Source organism: Muntiacus reevesi, chromosome 1 (assembly GCF_963930625.1).
Source record: "Muntiacus reevesi chromosome 1, mMunRee1.1, whole genome shotgun sequence".
NCBI lineage: Eukaryota > Metazoa > Chordata > Mammalia > Artiodactyla > Cervidae > Muntiacus > Muntiacus reevesi.
This window is the reverse complement of record NC_089249.1, coordinates 210,905,917-210,929,142: the sequence shown is the minus strand read 5'-3', so window position 1 is coordinate 210,929,142 and position 23,226 is coordinate 210,905,917. Positions and strand designations below refer to the sequence as shown.

The following is a 23,226-nucleotide window of genomic DNA, read 5'->3' as shown; positions in this document are numbered from 1 at the left end:
TGGGTTATAGCTTATTTGATTTTATAAGTTGTTGACTATTTATTCTCCAAAACAAGTACACAGGTCAATACCTTATTTTAGATCATAAAGTTTCCTTTTTCACCAAGTTTGTATAGTTTGTATACATTCATTTGTATGAATGTATAGTTTGTATATTTTGATTTGTATAATTTGATGTTAACATCATTTGTATAGTTTGGTTTTTTTTTTAATCAAGTTGATGTGTGTAAAATAGTATCTAACTTTTGTTTTCCCTTTTTCTGATAGTTAACAAGGCCAGGAATTTCCTGGTAAATGTGCCTACCATTCAGTGGTAATGAGAAGGCTGAGCCCATGGTAAGTGAGAGAACTCTCAGGGGTATGGTTTACTGGGGGCAAAGAATACATAAGGGAGGCTTGATCCTGGGCTGATTCTGTTGTAACTGATGAACTTGGAAGTAAACATTTATTGTCTCTAGGAAAAGAGGCATGTTCAGAGGTGAGTAGGAGGTAGAATGGAGCTCATTGTGGAGTTCAAATCCTGTACAGAGCCCAGCTATTTCCAGGAGACATGGACTGAGGCCTGAAACAAGGAGCCTAGAACATGAGACCCTCAGGCTTCACAAGGACATGATTCATGGGGAGGGCCAGTGGAGTGTGAAGACAGGGGCTTCCTCTTTCTCCATACCTCCGGGAAAGTGAAAAAGAAGAGAGTGGCATGAGACAGCAACTTTTAAAAATTCACAAGAGTATTCTCAATAGTGGAGGAAATTCATTAATGTTAGAATTGTGTGAAATTATGACATATTCTCACATCTATACCTACATTGCAGCATATACCTCATGTATAACTTATATTTGTACATAAGTTCAGTAGTACACTAATGTGATATGTGTTAGTAGACATATGTGTGAGACAGGCATATGTGTGAGACAGGCATATGTGTGAGACAGGCATGGTTCTAAGCCTAGTACTCTCAGGCTTAGATACTGCCTTATCCTTAGCTCTGGGAAAATTCAGTAATGTGGTTATCACCCTGGACACATAAAATATTTTCTTCCTTTAATCCATGTTATCTGTTCTCTAGCTTTGATATCAAGTACAAGAAATAAAAAGTCAAGTTAATGGTAGAGTCTTTGTTGGATTAAAAGAATCACCCTAGTCATGGGCTGCCACAGTCTTGCCATCTTGTGAGTACTAGCTGAGCTCTGGAGTGTAATGATGTCATAGAATCCTGATGAAATCCTAGTGACTTATGACTTACATCATAATGGGTCTGAAGTACTGGTCAGGACGGTGACTTGGTGAGGAGACAGACTTTCAGATGAGTTGTTCTTGAATGTTCTAATTTGATTCTTTGTCATTATCAGCTGACTGTCTGGCCACAGAATTTCAGGGAGAAAGTTACCTGATTTGAATCACTCTCCAAAGAGTTGAACCATGAAATAGAAGCCAGAAAGGAGATGTGAAAAGAACATACTCCTCTAGGCTTGCAAAGATGTCAAGAGGTATGTGTTAAGCCTATTTACTGAGCATAGGGAATTGAGTTCCGAAGAAAGAAGGGAAACATTTCCTATTTGTGGTGAGGGAGGAAGGGAAAGAGGGAGAAGATGATGCATGTAAGCTGGTCTTTCTGGGACTCCAGGTGGTCTGAGAGTAAAGAGAAACTTTAGATGATCAGGTATTTGTCTCTGCTGCTTTGGACTTGAGCTACCTATACCATATCACTCTTGAGTTACTGTCACAAATGTAGTGGTTGATTAGTGTAATTTTTTTCAAAAATGTTTTTCCCTTTATTTGGCTTCTACCTAAGAGTGAGGGTTAAATAAGTGATGTTCTTATACATTTTCTAATAGTACTTTCTTTTGTTAATGAAGAAGAAAGTGTGACTCATAAAGTAGAGGGGAAAACTGGGGAAAAAGTATTTAAACATTAAATCTGGTTGTGCAGGGCTGAGAGAATAAAGTCATACAGAATTTACTCAGGAATAAAGACAAATTGTTTTCTCAGATTATGAAAATGTAATATGGGGGGCATTCCTCTGTGCAATGTAAGGAAAGAAAACAGAATCCACACAACACATGCAAAACACCATTAAACCAAATGGTTGACTTGAAGAGCAAGTTGGACTCTTTAAAAAAAAAAGGGGGGGAAAGAAATTGAAATAATTCTGGTTACTATGGAGGTTCACAGTAGACAAGTAACTACTATGAGAAGTAATCATTGCTCAATGAGAGGAGAAAGACAAATTGGAGCCTACCCTAAAGCTTTCAGTGATAACTCTTACCCATGAAAGGAATTTAATATTTCCAAGGGCATGTTAAATCATGAGGAAGATGTGAAAGCAGTAACAGTTTAAAACAGACAAATAAGTGGACATTTCTCCAAAGAAGACATACGAATGATCAATAAACACATGAAAAAAATGTTCAACATCATTCATTAGAGAAATGCAAGTCAAAATTACAGTGAGATATCACCTCACACAGGTCAGAATGGCCAACATCAAAAAAATCTACTAACAATAAATGCTGGAGAGGGTGTGGAGAAAAGGAAACTCTCTTATACAGTTGGTGAGAGTGTAAATTGATACAGGTACTCTGGAAAACTTAAAGCACTAAGAATAAAGCTACCTACCATATGACCCAGCAATCTTACTACTGGGCATATAACCTCAGAAAATCACAATTCAAAAAGACACATGTACCTCCAGTGTTTATTGCATCACTGTCTACAGTAGCTAGGACATGGAAACAACCTAGATGTCCATTGACAGATGAGTGAAGTTGTGGTATATGTATAGTTATATGTGTGCATTTAGTATTATTTAGCCATAAAAAGGAATGAATGTGAGTTGGTTCTAGTGAGGTGTATGAACCTAGAGCCTGTTATACAGAGTGAAGTAAGTCAAAGAGGAAAACAAATATTGTATATTAATGTATATATATGGTATCTAGAAAACGGTACCAATGAACCTGTTTGCAGGGCAGCAATAGAGATGTCAACAGAGAATATATTTGTCGGCACAGTGGGGGAAGTAGAGGACGGGATGAATTGAAAGAGCAGCACTGAAACAAATATATTACCAGTGTAAAATAGATACTAGTGAGAAGATGCTGTATAACGCAGGGAGCCCAAACCTGTGCTCTGTGACAACATAGAGGGCTGGAATGTGGTGGAGAGTGGGAGGGAGGCTCGGGGGGAGGGGACATATGTATACTTATAGCTGATTTACACTGTTGTACAGAAGAACCCAACACAACATTGTAAAGCAACCATTCTCCAAATAAAAATGAATAAAACAGGCAAAATGTAGTGGTATCCTCAAGATCTAGTCTTGAGATGAAGTCATCTAGTTCAGGACCACATCACATCCATCACATTCAGTGCTCACACATTCATCCATACACAGACCCGTCTGCACTAGCTATCCTCATCATTCATTTCCTTATAATATTCCACATGCACCCAAAGTCTCTGTGCTCTATTTTTGTCCTGGTAGGTACAAAGAGTGATAATTTCTCTGACTTCTAAAATTCGAGCCTAATTATCTTTTTTTTTTAATTCATGTATATAGAAGTGTAAAATTTATACTTTGTGCCTGGTTTCACTCATGTCTATATTTGTGAACTTCATGTTGCCTGGAATTTTAGTTTCTTCATTCTTGATGTATATCTTCCATTGAAGCATTTGGGTTCTTTTCATTCTGGGGCTACTATAAACGGTGATATGAATATTATATTATGCATATTTTGCCTTTATGACATATTTCTGGTGGGTGAATACTTGAGAGTTAAACAGCTAAGCAATACTGCATAGGAACCTGGAATGTTAGGTTCATGAATCAAGGCAGACTGGAAGTGGTCAAACAGGAGATGGCAAGAGTGAATGTTGACATTTTAGGAATCAGTGAACTAAAATGGACTGGAATGGGTGAATTTAACTTAGATGACCATTATATCTACTACTGTGGGCAGGAATCCCTTAGAAGAAATGGAGTAGACATCATGGTCAACAAGACACACAGTACTTGGATGCAATCTCAAAAATGACAGAATGATATCTGTTTGTTTTGAAGGCAAACCATTCAATATCACAATAATCCAAGTCTAAGCCCTGACCAGTAATGCTGAAGAAGCAAAGTTGAATGGTTCTATGAAGACCACAAAGACCTTCTAGATCTAACACCCAAAAAAGATGTCCTTTTCATTATAGGGGACTGGAATGCAAAAGTAGGAACTCAAGAAACACTTGCGGTAACAGGCAATTTGGCCTTGGAGTGGAGAATGAAGCAGGGCAAAGGCTAACAGAGTTTTTCCAAGAGAACGTACTGGTCATAGGAAACACCCTCTTCAAACAACACAAGAGAAGACTCTCCACATGGACATCACCAGATGGCCAACACCGTAATCGGATTGATTATATTCTTTGCAGTCGCAGATAGAGAAGCTCTATACAGACAGCAAAAACAAGACCAGGAACTGTGGCTCATATCATGAAATCCTTATTGCTAAACTTAGACTTAAATTGAAGAAAGAAGGGAAACACTTTTAGGTATGACACATTAAGGTATGTGTCACCATTAAGGTATGACACAAATCAAATCCCTTATGATTATACAGTGGAAGTGAGAAATAGATTTAAGGGACTAGATCTGCTAGAGTACCTGATGAACTATGGATAGATGTTTGTGACATTGTACAGGAAACAGGGATCAAGACCATCCCCAAGAAAAAGCAATGCACAAAGGCAAAATGGCTTTCTGAGGAAGACTTACAAATAGCTGAGAAAAGAAGAAAAGTGAAAAGTCAAAGAGAAAAGTAAAGATATTCCCATTTGAATGCAGAGTTCCAAAGAATAGCAAGGAGAGATAAGAAAGCCTTCCTCAGAGATCAATGCAAAGAAATAGAGGAAAATAATAGAATGGGAAAGACTATAGATCTCTTCAAGAAAATTAGAGATACCAAGGGAACATTTCATGAAAAGATGGGCTCAACAAAGGACAGAAATAGTATAGACCTAACAGGAGCAGAAGATATTAAGAAGAGGTGGCAAGAATACACAGAACTGTACAAAAAAGACCTTCACGGCCCAGATAATCACAATGGTGTGATCACTCACCTAGAGCCAGACATCCTAAAATGTGAAGTCAAGTGGACCTTAGAAAGCATCACTATGAACAATGCTAGTGGAGGTGATGGAATTCCAGTTGAGTTATTTCAAATCCTAAAAGCTGTGAAAGTGCTGCACTCAATATGCCAGCAAATTTGAGAACTCAGCAGTGGCCACAGGACTAGAAAAGGTCAGTTTTCATTCTAGTCCCAAACAAAGGCAATGCCATAGAATGCTCAAACTACCACACAGTTAGTTGCAGTCATCTCACACACTAGTAAAGTAATGCTCAAAATTCTCCAAGTCAGGCTTCAACAGTACATGAACTGTGAACTTCCAGATGTTCAAACTGGTTTTAGAAAAGGCAGAGGAACCAGAGATCAAATTGCCAACATCCATTGGATCATAGAGAAAGCAAGAGAGTTCTGGAAAAACATCTATTTCTGCTTTATTGACTATGCCAAAGCCTTTGACTCTGTAGCTCACAATAAACTGTGGAAAATTCCGAAAGTTATGGGCATACCAGACCACCTGACCTGCCTCTTAAGAAATCTGTGTGCAGGTCAGGAAGCAACAGTTACACCTGGAGATGGAACAACAGATTGGTTCAAATAGGAAAAGGAGTACGTCAAGGCTGTATATTGTCACCCTGCTTATTTAACTTACATGCAGAGTACATCGTGAGAAATGCTGGGCTGGAGGAAGCACAAGCTGGAATCAAGAGTGCTGGGAGAAATATCAATAACCTCTCATATGCAGATGACAACACCCTTATGGCAGAAAGTGAAGAAGAGCTAAAGAGGCTCTTGATGAAGGTGAAAGAAGAGAGTGAAAAAGTTGTCTTACAACTCACCATTCAGAAAACTAAGATCATGGTATCCGGTCCCATCACTTCATGGCAAATAGATGGGGAAACAATGGAAGCAGTGCCAGACTTTCTCCTTTTGGGCTCCAAAATCACTGCAGATGGTGACTGCAGCCATGAAATTAAAAGATGCTTGCTCCTTACAAGGAAAGTTATGACCAAGCTAGACAGCATATTCAAAAGCCAGAGGCATTACTTTACCAACAAGTTCTGTCTAGTCAAGGCTTTGGTTTTTCCATTTGTCATGTATGGATGTGAGATTTGACTATAAAGAAAGTTGAGTGCCGCAGAATTGATACTTTTGAACTATGGTGTTGGAGAAGACTCCTGAGAGTACCTTGGACTGCAATGAGATCAAACCAGTCCATCCTAAAGGAAATTAGTCCTGAATATTCACTGGAAGGACTGATGTTGAAGCTGAAACTTCAATTTTTTTGGCCACCTGATGCGAAGAGCTGACTCATTTCAAAAGACCTTGATGCTGGGAAAGATTGAAGCTACAAGCAATAAATGCTGGAGAGGGTGTGGAGAAAAGGGAACCCTCTTACACTGTTGGTGGGAATGCAAACTAGTACAGCCACTATGGAAAACAGTGTGGAGATTTCTTAAAAAACTGGAAATAGAATTGCCATATGACCCAGCAATACCACTTCTGGGCATACACACCGAGGAAACTAGATCTGAAAGAGACACGTGCACCCCAATGTTCATCGCAGCACTGTTTATAATAGCCAGGACATGGAAGCAGCCTAGATGCCCATCAGCAGATGAATAGATAAGGAAGCTGTGGTACATATACACCATGGAATATTACTCAGCCGTTAAAAAGAATTCATTTGAATCAGTTCTAATGAGATGGACGAAACTGGAGCCCATTATACAGAGTGAAGTAAGCCAGAAAGATAAAGAACATTACAGCATACTAACACATATGTATGGAATTTAGAAAGATGGTAATGATAACCCTATATGCAAAACAGAAAAAGAGACACAGAAGTACAGAACAGACTTTTGAACTCTGTGGGAGAAGGTGAGGGTGGGATGTTTCAAAAGAACAGCATGTATATTATCTATGGTGAAACAGATCACTAGCCCAGGTGAGATGCATGAGACGAGTGCTTGGACCTGGTGCACTGGGAGGACCCAGAGGAGTCGGGTGGAGAGGGAGGTGGGAGGGGGGATCGGGATGGGGAATCCGTGTAACTCTATGGCTGATTCGTGTCAATATATGACAAAACCCACTGAAATGTTGTGAAGTAATTGGCCTCCAACTAATAAAATAAAATTAAAAAAAAAAAAAAAAAGATTGAGGGCAAGAGGAAAAGGGCATGACAGAGGATGAGATGGTTGGATGTCATCACTGACTCAATGAACATGAATTTGAATAAACTCTGGGAGTTGGTGATGGACAGGGAGGCCTGGTGTGCTGCAGTCCATTGGGTCACAGAGAGTCGGACGCAACTGAGCCAGTGAGCTGAACTGAAGCCACATGGCTTCTCAGGCGGTACTAGTGGTAAAGAATCTGCCTGCCAGTGCAGGAGATTAAAAGATACAAGTTCCACCCCTGAATCTGGAATATTCCCTGGAGGAGCTCATGGCAACCCACTTCAGTATTCTTGCCTGGAGAATCCCATGGACATAGGAGCCTAGGGGCTATACTCCATGGGGTCAAAAGAGTTTGACATGCCTAAGGTGACTTAGCATACACACACGTTAACCAATGGGCACTGAGGTTGGTTAACGTTGAAACAGTGAGAAAATAATTGAGTGTAGTTAACTTTTAAAAACTCGCCTACTGTTTCATTTTAGGTTGTACATCTCAATGAGATAGAATCCATAGGTAAATGTAGAGGGAGATAAATGATACCAAAAATCTTAACCAAGGTAAATAAGTATATAGTGCTTTGCTGTCTGGAGCTAGACGGAAGCACAGATTACTGAAATATGGCAGTTCTCCACCCATGTTAAAGATTCAGTACAAATAAGTATCTCCATGGAGTTGGTGGGGAAAGTAGATTAGGGAGAAGAATGTATAAGAACAAAATTGAACTAATATTCTTATTACTTTTATTCCATATTCTAGAAACCTCAAAATCACACGAATGTGATCTACCATCCGTGTGCTCTTTGGAGGCCAATATCCCGAACCCTGAGGGAAGAGAGATGGCCTCTGAAATAGAATGCGTCTCCTGGGAGTCCCCTTTCTGTGCTTCCTCCACTGCTGGTAAGGATAAAGGAAGAATGTTAGAGTCTATGCAGATCAGAGCAATGGGTGTTTGAGCATATCTATGGAAATACAGCTCAACATTTCTACATAGCCCCTGGGGGAAAGATGTACTTGAGGTCCAGTCATAGTCTTTTCTTTCTCTCTAATTTGGGAGTCTAGGTCTCTCTGTTCCATCATAGGAACTCATCAAAAATACTTTTCACTTTTTTGGGAGGTAGGTGAGTAACCCTGTGCATATCTTTAGGGGAAAAATGTCATTTATCAAGGCAACATGTCCACAATTGTTATATAATTAACTAAACCTCAGAGTTAATAATTAATATAATACAAAATTGTTGCTAATATACTCCAGTAAGGCAGAGGAACCAGAAATCAAATTGCCAACATCTGCTGGATCATTGAAAAAGCAAGAGAGTTCCAGAAAAACATATATTCCTGTTTTATTGACTATGCCAAAGACTTTGACTGTCTGGATCACAATAAACTGTGGAAAATTCTGAAAGAGATGGGCATACCAGACCACCTGACTTGCCTTTTGAGAAACCTGTATCCAGGTCAGGAAGTGACAGTTAGAACTGGACATGGAACAACAGACTGGTTCCAAATAGGAAAAGGTGTATGTCAAGGCTTTATATTATCACACTGCTTATTTACCTTCTATGCAAAGTACATCATGAGAAACACTGGGCTAGATGAAGCACAAGCTGGAATCAAGATTGCTGGGAGAAATATCAATAACCTATGAAGATGACAACACCCTTATGGCAGAAAGTGAAGAACTAAAGAGCCTCTTGATGAAAGTGAAAGAGGAGAATGAAAAAGTTGGCTTAAAGCTCAATATTCAGAATACTAAGATCACGGCACCCGGTCCCATCACATCAGGGCAAATAGATGGGGAGTCAGTGGAAACAGTGGCTGACTTTATTTTTCAGGGCTCCAAAATCACTGCAGATGGTGACTGCAGCCATGAAATTAAAAGACACTTACTCCTTGGAAGGAAAGTTATGACTAAGCTAGATCACGTATTAAAAAGCAGAGACATTACTTTGCCAACAAAGGTCCATCTAGTCAAGGCTATGGTTTTTCCAGTGGTCATATATGGATGTGAGAGTTGACTATAAAGAAAGCTGAGTGCAGAAGAATTGATGCTTTTGAACTGTGGTGTTGGAGAAGACTCTTGAGAGTCCCTTGGACTGCAAGTAGATCCAACCAGTCCATCCTCAGGGAGATCAGTCCTGGGGTATTCATTGGAAGGACTGATGTTGAAAGTGAAACTCCAGTACTTTGGCCACCTCATGTGAAGAGTTGACTCATTGAAAAAGACCCTGATTCTAGGAAAGATTGAAGGCAGGAGGAGAAGGGAACGACAGAGGATGAGATGATTGGATGGCATCACCAACTCTATGGACATGGGTTTGGGTGGACTCTGGGAGTTGGTGATGGACAGGGAGGCCTGGCATGCTGCGTTTCATGGGGTCTCAAAGAGTCGGACATGACTGAGCAACTGAACTGAACTGAATCTGACAGCAGAAAATGTAAGAGTTCTGGATTGCCAGTCTACCACTTTGAATAGTCCTATAGATAATGACTTGCTGAAAATGAGTTCACACTCTAAGACTATAAAATATAACTCTAAGGTAGATTCTAATATGAACAGAAAGTTTTAGCCATAAAGATAATTTAATTGAACAATCTTGTAAGAATAGTAACTAAGAATGTTCAAAATTATTAAAATTGTAAAAATACAAAACCCAGTCAAGAAAAAAACATTAACAATAGCCAAATAGTAGTTGTAGAAATTAAAAAGTGTTGTTCTAAATCTTATAAAATATGTATATGAGTTAAACAGCAAATTAAACATAGATAAAAAGAAAGCTGATGAACAAGATGATAGAGCTGAAGGATTACCTACATATAAATCAGAGAAATAGATGGAGTTATAAAGAAAGGATTAAGACAAAAGAAGGTAAAATGTGAAAATATGATGTATTGAGGTTTCTGAATAAAATTTTCTGAGTAAAACAAGGAAAATAAGACAGATAATCAAAGGGATGATGGCTCAGCACTTCTCAGAAATGATGAACGACCTAACCTTGGGAATCAAACATTATTAGAAAACTCATTACAGAATAGGGAAAAGAAAAATCTGCACCTTGGTACACTGTACCACAAATTTCAGAATCCCAATAGCAAAGACCTTAACAAAACTAGAGAGGAACACAGAATAATTACAGAAGAATGATGATATTGTTAGACTTTAAGCTTCTCATAGTAATTCAGATGATAGAAATACAAACCTAATGTCAACAATGTAAAGTAGTTTGTTTAAGAAGCAGTCTTCTACAAAAAAGGGTGAAATTAAGACTTTTTAAAGCCAAAAACTATGAAAAATAAAGTATTAAATATTCAGAGCATCATATGATACCTTCTAAAAGTCCTGTCTGTTCCCACTTCCTTAGTTCCTTCACATAATTCCACAACCTAGGGGCTCACATGATCTCCCTCTCATGTATCCTTCATATGGTCAGTGTGTAACACTCTCATGGTCTCAGCAGGATTCACAAAATTACTCATACCTACACACTCTCTCATATAAATCAAACAGGTAGATAACTGCTTGATCTTTAATAGTACATGACACATAGCTCACTCATGATACAGGAGAGACGTACTGCCTTTGTTGTTCAGTCACTCAGTTGTATCTGACTCTCTGTGACCCCATGGACTGCAGCATGCCAGACTTCCCTGTCCTTTATCATCTCCCAGAGTTTGCTCAAACTCATGTCCATTAAGTCAGTAATGCCATCCAACCATCTCATCCTCTGTCGTTCCCTTCTCCTCCTGCCTTCAGGCTTTCCCAGAATCAGGGTCTTGTCCAATAAGTCGAGTCTTTGCATCAGGTGGGCAAAGTATTAGAGCTTCAGCCTTAGCATCAGTCCCTCCAATGAATATTCAGGGTTTATTTCCTTTAGGATTGATTGGTTTGACCTCCTTGCAGTACAGGGGACTCCCAAGAGTCCTCTCCAACACTGCAGTTCAAAAGCATTAATTCTTCAGTGCTCAGCTTTCTTTATGGTTCAACTCTCACATCCATCCAAAAAACTATTGCTTTGACTATATGGACCTTTGTCAGCAAAGTAATATCTCTGCTTTCTAGGTTTGTCATAGCTTTTCTTCCAAGGATCAAGTGTCTTTTAATTTCGTGGCTGCAGTCTGTCTGTTGCAGTGTGACCCAACACATCATATTCATACTACTTTCACATACAATGACCATCTCATCCCCACATTCACTATGTAAAATTATTGAAAAAGCTTGACAGACATACATATCAAACTGTGCTCAGTAAATATGACATGGAAGGCAATTCTAAAAATTATAGCATACACACCACATTTTCCCATTCCCACACTAACATGACCCACCAGACATCCTCAGTGACCTAAGAGACAAAGTAGATATATTTGAGAATTAAAAATTTTGGTATAATCTTAATTAAAACTTTAAAACAGAGGGAGTGATTTAATGTGTTTGTTATTTTATCAGGAACAAGAATTTACCTATTTGCTGAAGCTTGTGTATTTAAAGGTATAGTCCTTTCCATTGGAGACTTAGATTAAGAGGAAGTAAGAACAGTGACTGGGGATGTTTTTGATATGTTCAGATCATTGATAGATAGAGGTGATTCAAGAAATACAAAATTTATTTGGGGACGTTCCAAGAACCTAGAATTCATCTGTGAATTGATGAGGTTTCAAGATAGGCTATGATTATGGGGAGTATAGATGAAAAGCTAAGTCAGAGCCCTGTTGGCAGAGATCACTCAGAAAGGTGACATCACTGACTAGGCCACGTGATGACCTGTTAGTTGATGACCAAGTTAGTTCCTGAGAAGGGAGCTGTGGCCAACGTTGGGAGTTAAAAGTCTGGGGTCAACCCTGGATATCCTGCTGCAGTCTCCTACTCAACCTTAGAACCCAGCAGTTCCCGCAAAGTTCTGGCAACTCAGGTCTCTGAGTAAGGTTCCACAAGAACAAATAAGTGAAAGGTGGAGCTGGGGACTAGGAATAGATGTCAGTAGATTCTTTTCTGTGAATTCTAACTCTTTCAGGAAGCAGTAGATTTTTATATGACAATCCATAGCTGACAATCTGATGTGCTTTACCTATGTACACACACTGAATTTATTCTTCTGGTAAACAGAGTAGGAATAACAACATGTACCTGACAACATGAAAGAAATGGAGCCTCTCATAAAGTGAAGAAAATAATACGGGCCACTCATAGGCAATCAGCCACAAGATTCCAGCATATATATTTGTATACTTGGATTTTGGAACTTTGGACAAAAACCAGACCATAAATTTCATGATGATAAGTGCCATGTGTGTTATTGTACACTGTATTTCTTCAGTTTTTGTTGAAGGGAAATAATATCATGGACTCAGAAGAAACTGTGCTCTCTGGAGTTTGACTCATGGCCACAGCCAGACAGCAGAGGATTCAGACTGAGAGGACATCTTCTGTGCCTCTTCTGTAGACAAACTTATTTATAGTGGTATAGGTGTGGAAAAGAGGAGGTGCTGAGAAGGAATCAGACAGGGCAGTGGGTCAGCATGATGGTCTAGAATTGGAACTGAGCTGCTTTGCTCAACCAAGGCCATGAAAAGTGAAAGTCGCTCAGTCATGTCTGACTCTTTGCGACCCTATGGACTGTACAGTTGATGGAATTCCCAGGCCAGAATACTGGAGTAGATAACCTTTCCCTTCTTCAGGGGAATCTTCCCAACCCAGGGATCCAACCCAGATCTCCCACATTGTGGACAGATTCTTTACCAGCTGAGCCAGCAGGGAAGCCAATCCTGGCCATTGTTAACCCATTTTCTCAATGAGTGCTTAAGGTCTCTCTTTCTGATCAGTGGGAAGAAATGTACCACGGAGGTGTCCCCTGTCTTCTTTGAAAGAAACTCTTAAAGGATATGAATGGAAAGGTTACAAACTGAAGAGAAATGTAGAAATGCATTTTCAGGAGTCGAGGGAAAGTCTATGAAGTCTTTATTTGAACATCTCCAACACCATGGCCAATTCCTAGGGAACTCTGAAAAAAAAAAAAAATGACACTGCTGACACAAAGAAAAAAGCACAAGAAGTCACAACATATGAATTGTTTTCCTGGGGCCTTCCTGAGAACTATAGATCAGGAGACAGATAATGCTGAGGGACTGCTCCAGAGAGGTGGAGGATGGTCATTATATATGTGCTTTTGATGAAGAGGGCACATACATGTCAAACACACACCTTGGTAAAAAGTTTCTTCCTGTCACAAGAAGGTTGCTACTAGTCATGAGGAGCACATATCTCTATGAATGATTTTAGTGCTTTTCTAGGTGTGAGAAGATGCAAGACACTGGGTTTGTAAAATTTTGTCATTAAAATAACTGTCTGAGGACCTACAGCACAGAGTGCCTCTTTTCTGATCTCCACTGTGAACTCCTTTTAGGGTATGATAAAGGTCAGCAACTGCAGTGGCTAATGGCCTAATCCTTGTAGGGTTAGATGGAGAGAGACATTCTTTAGTTTACAATATCTATATCTATGTATCTGTCTCTCTTTCCATATATATGTGTGTGTGTTTATATCTCTCTGTATATGTACATCAATATAGATTTCAATGTAAATATAGAGTTAGGCATATATGCAGAATAATGAAAAACTTGTATCCTGTATCCCCTATGGAATAATTTCTGATGAGGAAAATTGAGTTAATAATATCCAAAATTTCATGACTATATACTGTATTTCAGGCATGGGCCTAAGTTTTTGATGTTCTGTATACATCTCTAGAAATATCATATACAAGATACACAACATTCCTGACATACACCACACACAGCATTTTGGTCATTGTTTATTTACATTTTGGAGTAAGTGGAGTTTCACACAGGATAGTCACCCCAATATCGATGAAAGTAAGACTCATATGTGGTAGAAATGTTTGACATATAATATCCATTCATTGTGTCCTTTTTGGAATGGACACAGATCCCAGAAAATGTCACTTCTCTTTTTTTTTGTTTGTTTTTTTTATTCAATCCCTAGATTCCTGGTCGTCTCAGGAGGATGATTCTCAGCCGGAGTCATTTGTGATGGTCCCAGCCTCTATTAATATAATAGGAGAAACTTCCTCTGCCTCTACAGGATATTTCTCTTGTGCTTCCTCCGAATGTGAGCTTGGCTTTTCTGATGAGGATGGTAAGGAAGATGCAGAGGTGGACTCTGAGCTTGGAAAGGGGGTGCAGTTGAATTGCTTAGCCTCATCCCTACTTACTTTACTTTCTCTTTGAAAACAAGAAAAGTCAGGACAGAGGGACTAGAATTGAAGTCTCTGCCAAGGGAAAAATAAGGAGTGTGCCTTCAAGAATAACACAGAGTTTCTCAGCACTGATTTTCAGCATGTGAACTCTGAGATAGCTATGAGTGAGGTGTAGGGGGCAGTGCTGATACGCACATGGGAACTTAATCAGAACCTCCCCTTAGATCAGCACAAACTCATATCCTCATACTCACTAACACAGCATGCACAGAGTCCTTCGTACCAAGTATGGCCCCGTTTCTCCTTCCTTTCTCTTTTACTCTCAGATACACACAACTTCATTCCTCCATCTGTCTTTCCCACTCTCTAATATAGCATTACATAGCTATACATTTATACCTCATTCTTTCGCCCATTTTCAGATTCACCTTTACATACTGATCCCATAAATAATTCACATATCTTTACACATATGACCTCTTTTAACTCACTATATGCTAGGTCAAACAAGAAAATTCATATGCCCTGAAGGGAATACACTTTCATATATAGTCTTAATCTAATCACCACTTCACCCACAAAGCCTTCAATCCTTCATAGAGAGACACATTCTGAGAAGTCACACACAGTTCCTCAAAGTCTTATTATCTCACAATAAGAACATGTACCACTCTTGTTTATGTATACTGAAACACCACATACCATACACAGATACCTATTCACCATCCCCTTTCACCATTAGACATGCCATGTATGCCCCAGAACATACATACATCACACCCTCATTCCCAGATGCTTATAGCATACATGAAGTCCAAATATAACATTTCACACACAGAATTCTGAAATATCACATATATATGTACTTTCACTCCAAATGCCCATATAGAAGTGTTTTCATAGCCATCTCAACTTCTATAGATTTCACATACTTGATCCCAGTTTTCTAATGCTTGAAATTTTCTTTCCTAGGAATCCAACAATCATGTCAAGATGTTTCTTGTCTTGAATCCACTGAGATGCCTCCAGTCCTGGATTTGGAACAAGGAGAGACTTCTTCCCCTTTCCCACAAGTCTCTCTTCCAGTTAATTTGGTTAATAGTAATAAGTCATCAGTACCTACAAAAAAGAAAAGAGTCATGGAAATTTACTACATGCAGGTTCAAATTGAAAAGGATGTGGCTGCCTTACAGGATTCAGAGGAAGAACTGGACCCCCCCGAAAAGAAGATACAGATGGAAGAAATTAGCTGTCCTGAAGAAATCCATACAACATTCACCCCCTCTCAAGTGACTACAAAGGAGCTCCTGACTGACAGTGAATCCAGTTTGGATATCCAAGTCAAAGATGAAAGGGAGAGGGCTGAAAGTCCAGCAGAACCTCAAGCTTTGGAGGGATGTTCCAAGGCCAAGACACCTGAAAGTCTGGCAGCCCTGGACAGCGGCTTCCAGTGTGTGAGCTGCTACCGGATCTTCCCCAGCTTAGAGGCCCTTCAGACGCACGTGAAACATGCGTCCAGTGAGGGCTTTACCTGCTATATTTTCCATGTTGCCTTGGCTCGGATAAAGAGAAAGCGGACCAGAAAAGGGAAGAACAGGAGGAGAAAGAATATCAAGATGGCAACATCTGATTGCCACCAAGAAAAAGATTCTGGCAAGGAGACATACTCATGCAACGACACTGATTCTCAGGCCTAAAAAGAGAGGAAATGGAGGCCGACCTCTACTGAGGAGGCTTCATCTCCAAGCAGCCACAGTACCTACCTTTGTTTATGCATCTTTGTTAGCACATCACCCAAAGAGCAGAGAACCCATTCTAATATTATCCACTGCTCTATTGAGGAGAGGGGAGAGGAAGGCAGATATCACCATACAGAAGAGCAAGATGTCCTTATGCAAACTAAAGACAAATGAACAGCAGTATATCTTCTCCACCACTACAAGTGAGTAAAGGACGAGAGTGAAACTGCTATGGACTAGATCACAGAAGGGGTGAGAACTGGAGGGGTAAGAGATCATGTCAAGAATATTTAGGATGCAGGATTCTGAGAAAAGGTGGCATCCACCAGCGATTCCTCCCAAGGTCCCATAATCACTGTAATGAATAATTTCCTTCAGAATAATGTATTCTTGGAAGTGGAATATTTCTTTGTTGTTTAGTTACTCAGTCGTATATGACTCTTTATGACCCGATGGACTACAGCATGCCAGGCTTCCCTGTCCTTCAGTATCTCCCGGATAGTCCGGGACACTAAACTCATGTCCATTGAATCAATGATGCCATCCAACCATCTCACACTCTGTCACCCCCATCTCCTTCTGCCCTCAATCTTTCTCAGTATCAATTTTTTTCCCAGTGGGTCAGCTGTTTACATCAGGTAACCAAGTATTGGAACTTTAGCTTCAGCATCCTTTGAATATTCAGGGTTGATTTCCTTTAGGATTGACTGGTTTGATCTCCTTGCTGTCTTTGCTTGTGGAATATTTGGTTGATGACAAATTAATGAGAATGTCTCCTGTCCACTCCCTTGGAAGGGATAGGAAAAAATACCCAACTAGCAATTCTGCTACTCACTGGAAAAGACCCTGATGCTGGGGATGGTTGAGGGCAAGAGGAGGAGGGGGCCACAGAGGATGAGACGGTTGGATGGCATCACTAACTCAACGTACATAAATTTGGGCAAACTCCAGGAGACAGTGAAAGACAGAGAAGCCTGTCGTGCTGCAGGCCATGGGATCACAAAGAGTCAGACATGACTGAGTGACTGAATGGCCAGCAGTTCAGCAGGGCAGAGAAGGCCTGGCCAACCATTCCTAGATAAACCAGAGGTCACCAGTGTCCCATCCCCTCTAGGTTTATGCCCTGGCCTGCCTCCCAGAATGCACAGGGTAGGACAGAGACAGGCCTTCTATCTTGAGGAAGGGTTGGTGTGCAGGCCCGTCATGGTTCTATCCTTTCTCTGGATGTGAGATCTCAGTATCTATCTAGTGATTTCATACCTGGGAGGAGACTACTGAGAAGGTGTAACTACTTGAAATAAACAACTAATCAGATCCTTTTTAATTTTTCTTTTTTTTTTTCTGGAAAGAGTTTCCCTTCTTGTATACTATGAGCAAGTAGTTCTTTTCTTGTATACTATGAGCAAGTAGTTCTGGCTGTCTCTTCAAAACTGTCAGATATCACTGACACTTATGCCATGAACCATTTTTGAAAACTTTTAATTTAATGCATTGCTTCCTGGAGGACCTCTATATCTTGGTGTGAAGAATCACCATTCTTACATCTTATTCTTTGTTACAGCATCAATCATGTTATTCTAATTGAACAGCAGAGGAATGGAATACAGACAAAGCTGCACAGCCAGGTTCATACTACAGTAAATGAGAGTCTGTCTTTTTAGTTAATGGAATGAATGAAGGACTCTTCTCCCATGCTCCAAAAGTCACAATTAGAATGGAACCTGTCAATTTTCCTGAATTTTCTCTATCATGCAGGAAACGTTGAGACAATATTTTAATTTAATATTGTGACAACAATATTGTCATAATAGTGATGATAAACGCTTGTCACTAAAGTATGAAAAGCTGCTTTCTTCACTGAGTGGATTCCCTTCTCTGATTCATTTTTCATACAGTGACAAAAACCCGGTGGCCTGAAGATTTCAAACGATGATGTCCAGCACATTCCCATGATCTCATGAGAGCCCAGCAGTCCCTGTGAACACCACAGCATCAAGGTAGGGTTGGCCAGAGGCACATGTACCTGATTCTCTGTGGCTCCTTTCAGTTGTCCTGTAAATGTGATGCCAAACTCTGGAGAAAATGTTCATACAGAACAGGACTTGAACACCTGGCTGATCGCCTTGTTCTCTAGCCCAGATAATTGTCCTCAACCCCAATTTTATTCCCTTCCCCCACATATAAATCCATGAACACATACATGATGCAAACAAGTGTGGACACTGCTGAATTTAGTAAGGACAGTTACACCCCTTCTCCCGTGTACTCATGCCCATGCATTTATCTTGAAGTTAGTTTTCCATATTTTTTTCTTTAAATGAACATAAACTTTTTCCTCATATCTCCCTTTTACATACTCACTGTGCAGTTACTTGGCTGAAAGACAGACATTCTTACTATTGAGAGAGGAAAAGTTACTGGATAAAGCCCACGGCAATTAAAACACACCCCTTGGCTTCTCTGGACTTGCGTAGGTGTAGGTGCACAAATACTTCTTATAGTAGAAATGATGGAACGTGTAAAAATCATCTGAGACAGTCAATATGTGTATATACAGGTCATAATTCAGTTTTAAGCTTAATAACTTTAGATCTGTAAAAGCTACCAATTTTTGGAAAATGTAATTTGCATGTTCAATTATTTGTATGTGATTTACATGGATAATATTTGCACTTTCAAAAGTTAATTTTAATCTTTCTTTGTCACTCCAGCATCTTCAACCATAAGGGCAGAAACAAAAAATAAAAATTTTAAAAGTATTATGGAAAATTCACAAAACTATATAGGAAAGGGGAAATTAAAATATTATTAGTTCAACTTTCAAATGATGTTCTTCATTATTTGTAGCTTTTACCCTACTGAAATTATTAAAGCTTGAGTTTGCATAAACAAATAATATGTATAACAACTGTATGTTTACCTGTGTGTGTATAAGTTCATAGAAAACAAGAGATGGGTTAAGTTGGTTTTGCTTTGATCTGCCAAAGACTTTCTTTCTTCCCTTGATAAGAGGCTCTGAAGGCAGAGGGCAAATATGAGGGCAAGTCAGTCTAGCCAAATGAAATCTTACTTCACTGATTGGCTTCCCTGATTGACCTCATGGTAAACATTAGTCTATGTTGGATCAATCTGCCCTAATAACTTGGAAAATCAAAATATAAGAAAGAGTTTGTGGTAGTTAGTGGTGGGTTTTCTTTTGCAACTCACATTAAGACCCATGAGCCTCTACTCCTGGAATGCTTCTGTTCCTCTTTTTTTTTTAACCTCTTTTTTTATTTATCAAGCATCCCCACTAACCATTCAATAAATTCTTGGTTTACCTTAGGTAGCCTGAGATAATTACTGCTGTTTGTAACCTAATGTACCTTTATTGATACAAATTAGCTTCAACACGATAATTTCTTCCATTTTAATAATTGAAATGATTCAGTCCAGAAAGGAGTAACATATTACATTCCTCTGATTTTATATGGAAAAAATAAGGGATAAAATTATACTCAGTATGTATATTATGTCCTTGATTAATTAAGAAGGTACATTGAAAATGTATGGGCATATAAACAAAATTACTTATTTGGACAAAATGGACTTCAGCACATTAGGCCTGGTAAATCCCTTATTGCTAGTTAGCAGCTTTGAGTACTTTCTGAGTCTGCTCTCCCATCTTGAAAACAGAGATCATAATACCTAAAATTAAGATTGTGAGAGTAGGCAGACATGGGTAAATGGGTAAATGAACCCAACATAGCCTCTGACATAAATAGCAAAATAATTTATCACTCACTTTTGAAATTTACTTTCTTTACCTATGAGCATCTGCAGTTTGATTATGATGCGTATAGCAGGATTCTTTTTTTTTTTTTAATTTATGTTGTTTGATGCTAGCTGACCTAAGCTTTTTTAAAAAATCTTTTGGATTTTGAAAAAATTATAAACTCACAAGAAGTTTCAAAAACAGTCCACAGTCCAGAGGGGTCCCATGTACGCATCATGCATAATTTCCCAACATAATTCTAGTACGTTATCCAACAAGGGCACTGATGAGAACATATGATAAATCAGACTACAGAACAGACCTTACTCAGATTTCACTGTTTTTTTAAGTACTCACATTTTGCATGTTTTTGTGTCTAATGCTATATTTTACACATGCTGATTTTTGTATGTCCATCACTGAAGTCACGGTACATAAATGTTCTGTCCCACAAAGCAGTTCTTCCGTTCTGCCCTTGACAGTCACATACATCCTGTTTCCCTAACTTCTGGAAGTAGCTGTGCACTCTTTTTTTTTTTTTTTTTTTTAATTCCAAGAATTTTATACAAAATGAATCATATAGTATGTAAACTTTTGAGATTGACATTTTCACCTAAACCTGATTCCCCTAATATTGAGCCAAATTGTTGCATATATTGTAGTCTATTACTTTATTGCTGAGGAGTATTCCATTGTATGATGTGGAACAGTTAAATGTGTTACCCGTTTAAAGGCATTTGGGTTATTTCAAGTTATTGCGATTGGAAATAAAGCTTCTATGACATTAGTGTGCAGGTTTTATGTGAACATGTTTTCATCTTTCTAGTATAAATGCCTGAGAGCATTATTGTTTAGATAACACATATATTTAGATAACACATAACACATATATGTGTTATCTTCTTAAAAATACTGCAGGCTAATTTCCATAGTGGTTGAACCATTTTTATATTCCCACTAATGTATGAGAAGTGTAGTTTCCCTGCATCCTCACCAATATTTAATAGTATAAGTATTTTTAAGAGCCTTTACTAGGTATGTAGTAGACTCTTGTGGCTGTTTAAATATTCATTACCCTAGCAATTTGTGATGCTGAATATCTTTTCATGTAGATCTCATTTGCGTGTCTTTTTTGGATTACCTTTGTAAGTTTTCTGCCCATTTAAAAATTAGATTATTTTCTTTTTACCCAGAGAGTTATTTGTATGTTTTGGATATGAATTAGTTGTTGGATATGTAATTTGCAAATATTTTCTCCCAGTTGGTGGTTTGTCTTTTCATTCTCTTAACAGGGTCTTGGGTAGATTGGTTTTAAATATTGATGAAACCAAATATATCAGCTATTTTCTTTTATGGATGGTGCCTTTTGTGTTATGTCTAGTAATTTGGCACTTAACTCTGGGTCTCAAAGATTTTCTTCCATTTTCTTCTAAAGGTTTTAGAGCTTTACATTTAGTTTTATCTGTGATTCTGTTTAATTCTTGTACAAGGTGTAAGGTTCAAATGGATTTTTGGTTACTGTTGTCGAGTTGTTCCTGCACAATTTTATAAAAATGTTATTCTTCCTCTACTGAGTTGCTTTTGAATTATCATTTCAAAAGAAGCTCGTCTCACTGTTTGGGTCTGTGTGTGGTCTCCTCATTCTGTTGCATTGATTTATTCTTTATTCCTCTGATATTGTATGCTGTATTGATTGTTGTAGATATTGACTATGTCATAAAAATAGGCGGCGCGATTTCTCTGGCTTGATGCTTCTTTTTCAGTATTGTTTAAGCCATTCTAATTCATTTGTGTTTCCACATAAATTTGAAGATAAGCTTGCCCATTTATATTTTAAAAATCTTGCTGGAGTTTTAACAGGGTTTACACTGAATGTACAGATCATTTTGTTAAGAACTAGCATCTTCAATTGGAGAAATAACTCCAGAAAGAATGAAGAGACTGAGTCAAAACAAAAATAGCACCCAGTTGTGAATGTGACTGGTGATAGAAACAAGATCTGATATTGTAAAGAGCAATATTACGTAGGAACCTGGAATGTTAGGTCCATGAATTAAGGCAAACTGGAAGTTGTCAAACAGGAGATGGAAAGAGTGAACGTCGACATTTTAGGAATCAGCAAACTAAAATGGACTAGAATGGGTAAATTTAACTCCAATGATGATTATATCTACTACTGTGAGCAAGAATCACTTAGAAGAAATGGAGTAGCCATCATAGTCAATGAAAGAGTCCAAAATGCAGTACTTGGATGAGTTCTTAAAAATGACAGAATGATCTCTGTTTGTTTCCAAGGCAAACCATTCAATATCGTGGTAATCCAAGCCTATGCCCTAACCAGTAAAACTGAAGAAGCTGAAGTTGAATGTATCTATGAAGACCTATAAGACATTTTAGACCCAAAAAAGATGTCCTTAGCATTATCGGCGACTGGAATGCAAAAGTAGAATGTCAAGAAACACCTGGAGTAACAGGCAAATTTGGCCTTGGAATATAGAATGAAGCAGGGAAAAGGCTAATAGAGTTTTGCCAAGAGAACTCACCGGTCATAGGAAACACCCTCTTCCAACAGCACAAGAGAAGACTCTACACATGGACATCACCAGATAGTCAACACCGAAATCAGATTGATTATATTCTTTGCAGCCAAAGATGGAGAAGCTCTATACAGTCAGCAAAAACAAGACTGGGAGCTGTTTGTGGCCCAGATCATGAATTCCTTATTGCCAAATTCAGACTTCAGTTGAAGAAAGTAGAAAAAAACCACTAGACCATTCAAATATGACCTAACTCAAATCCCTTATATTTATACAGTGGAAATGAGAAATGGATTTAAGGGACATGATCTGATAGAGTGCCCGATGAACGGTGAATGGAGTTTTATGACATTGTATAGGAGACAGGGATCGAGACCATCCCCAAGAAAAGGAAATGCAAAAAAGCAAAACGGCTGTCTGAGGAGGCCTTACAAATAGCTGAGAAAAGAAGAGAAGCAAAAAGCAAAGGAGAAAAGGAAAGATAAAACCATTTGAATGCAGAGTTCCAAAGAATAGCTAGGAGAGATAAGAAAACCTTCCTCAATGATCAGTGCATAGTAATAGAGGAAAACAATAGAATGGGAAAGACTAGAGATCTCTTCAAGAAAATTAGAGATACCAAGGGAACATTTCATGAAAAGATGGGCTCAATAAAGGACAGAAATGATAGGGACCTAACAGAAGCAGGAGATACTAAGAAG

At 38.7% G+C, this 23,226-nt stretch overlaps 1 protein-coding gene across 1 annotated transcript; it reads left to right on the top strand.

Moving 5' to 3' along the window:
- Nucleotides 1–1,478: 1,478 nt before the first annotated feature.
- On the top strand, nucleotides 1,479–16,192 carry LOC136157171 (protein FAM170A-like). Its single transcript, XM_065919175.1, has 4 exons — nucleotides 1,479–1,488; nucleotides 8,041–8,181; nucleotides 14,282–14,434; nucleotides 15,468–16,192. The coding sequence occupies exons 1-4, from the start codon at nucleotides 1,479–1,481 to the stop codon at nucleotides 16,190–16,192; spliced, it is 1,029 nt and encodes a 342-aa protein (XP_065775247.1).
- The last annotated feature ends 7,034 nt before the right edge of the window (nucleotides 16,193–23,226 follow it).

Excerpts from the sequence above, each read along its gene's own strand:
- LOC136157171 (XM_065919175.1), top strand. Across the intron at positions 8,182-14,281 it reads CTGTGCTTCCTCCACTGCTG|ATTCCTGGTCGTCTCAGGAG; the intron begins GTAAGGATAAAG and ends TTCAATCCCTAG. Across the intron at positions 14,435-15,467 it reads TGGCTTTTCTGATGAGGATG|GAATCCAACAATCATGTCAA; the intron begins GTAAGGAAGATG and ends TTTCTTTCCTAG.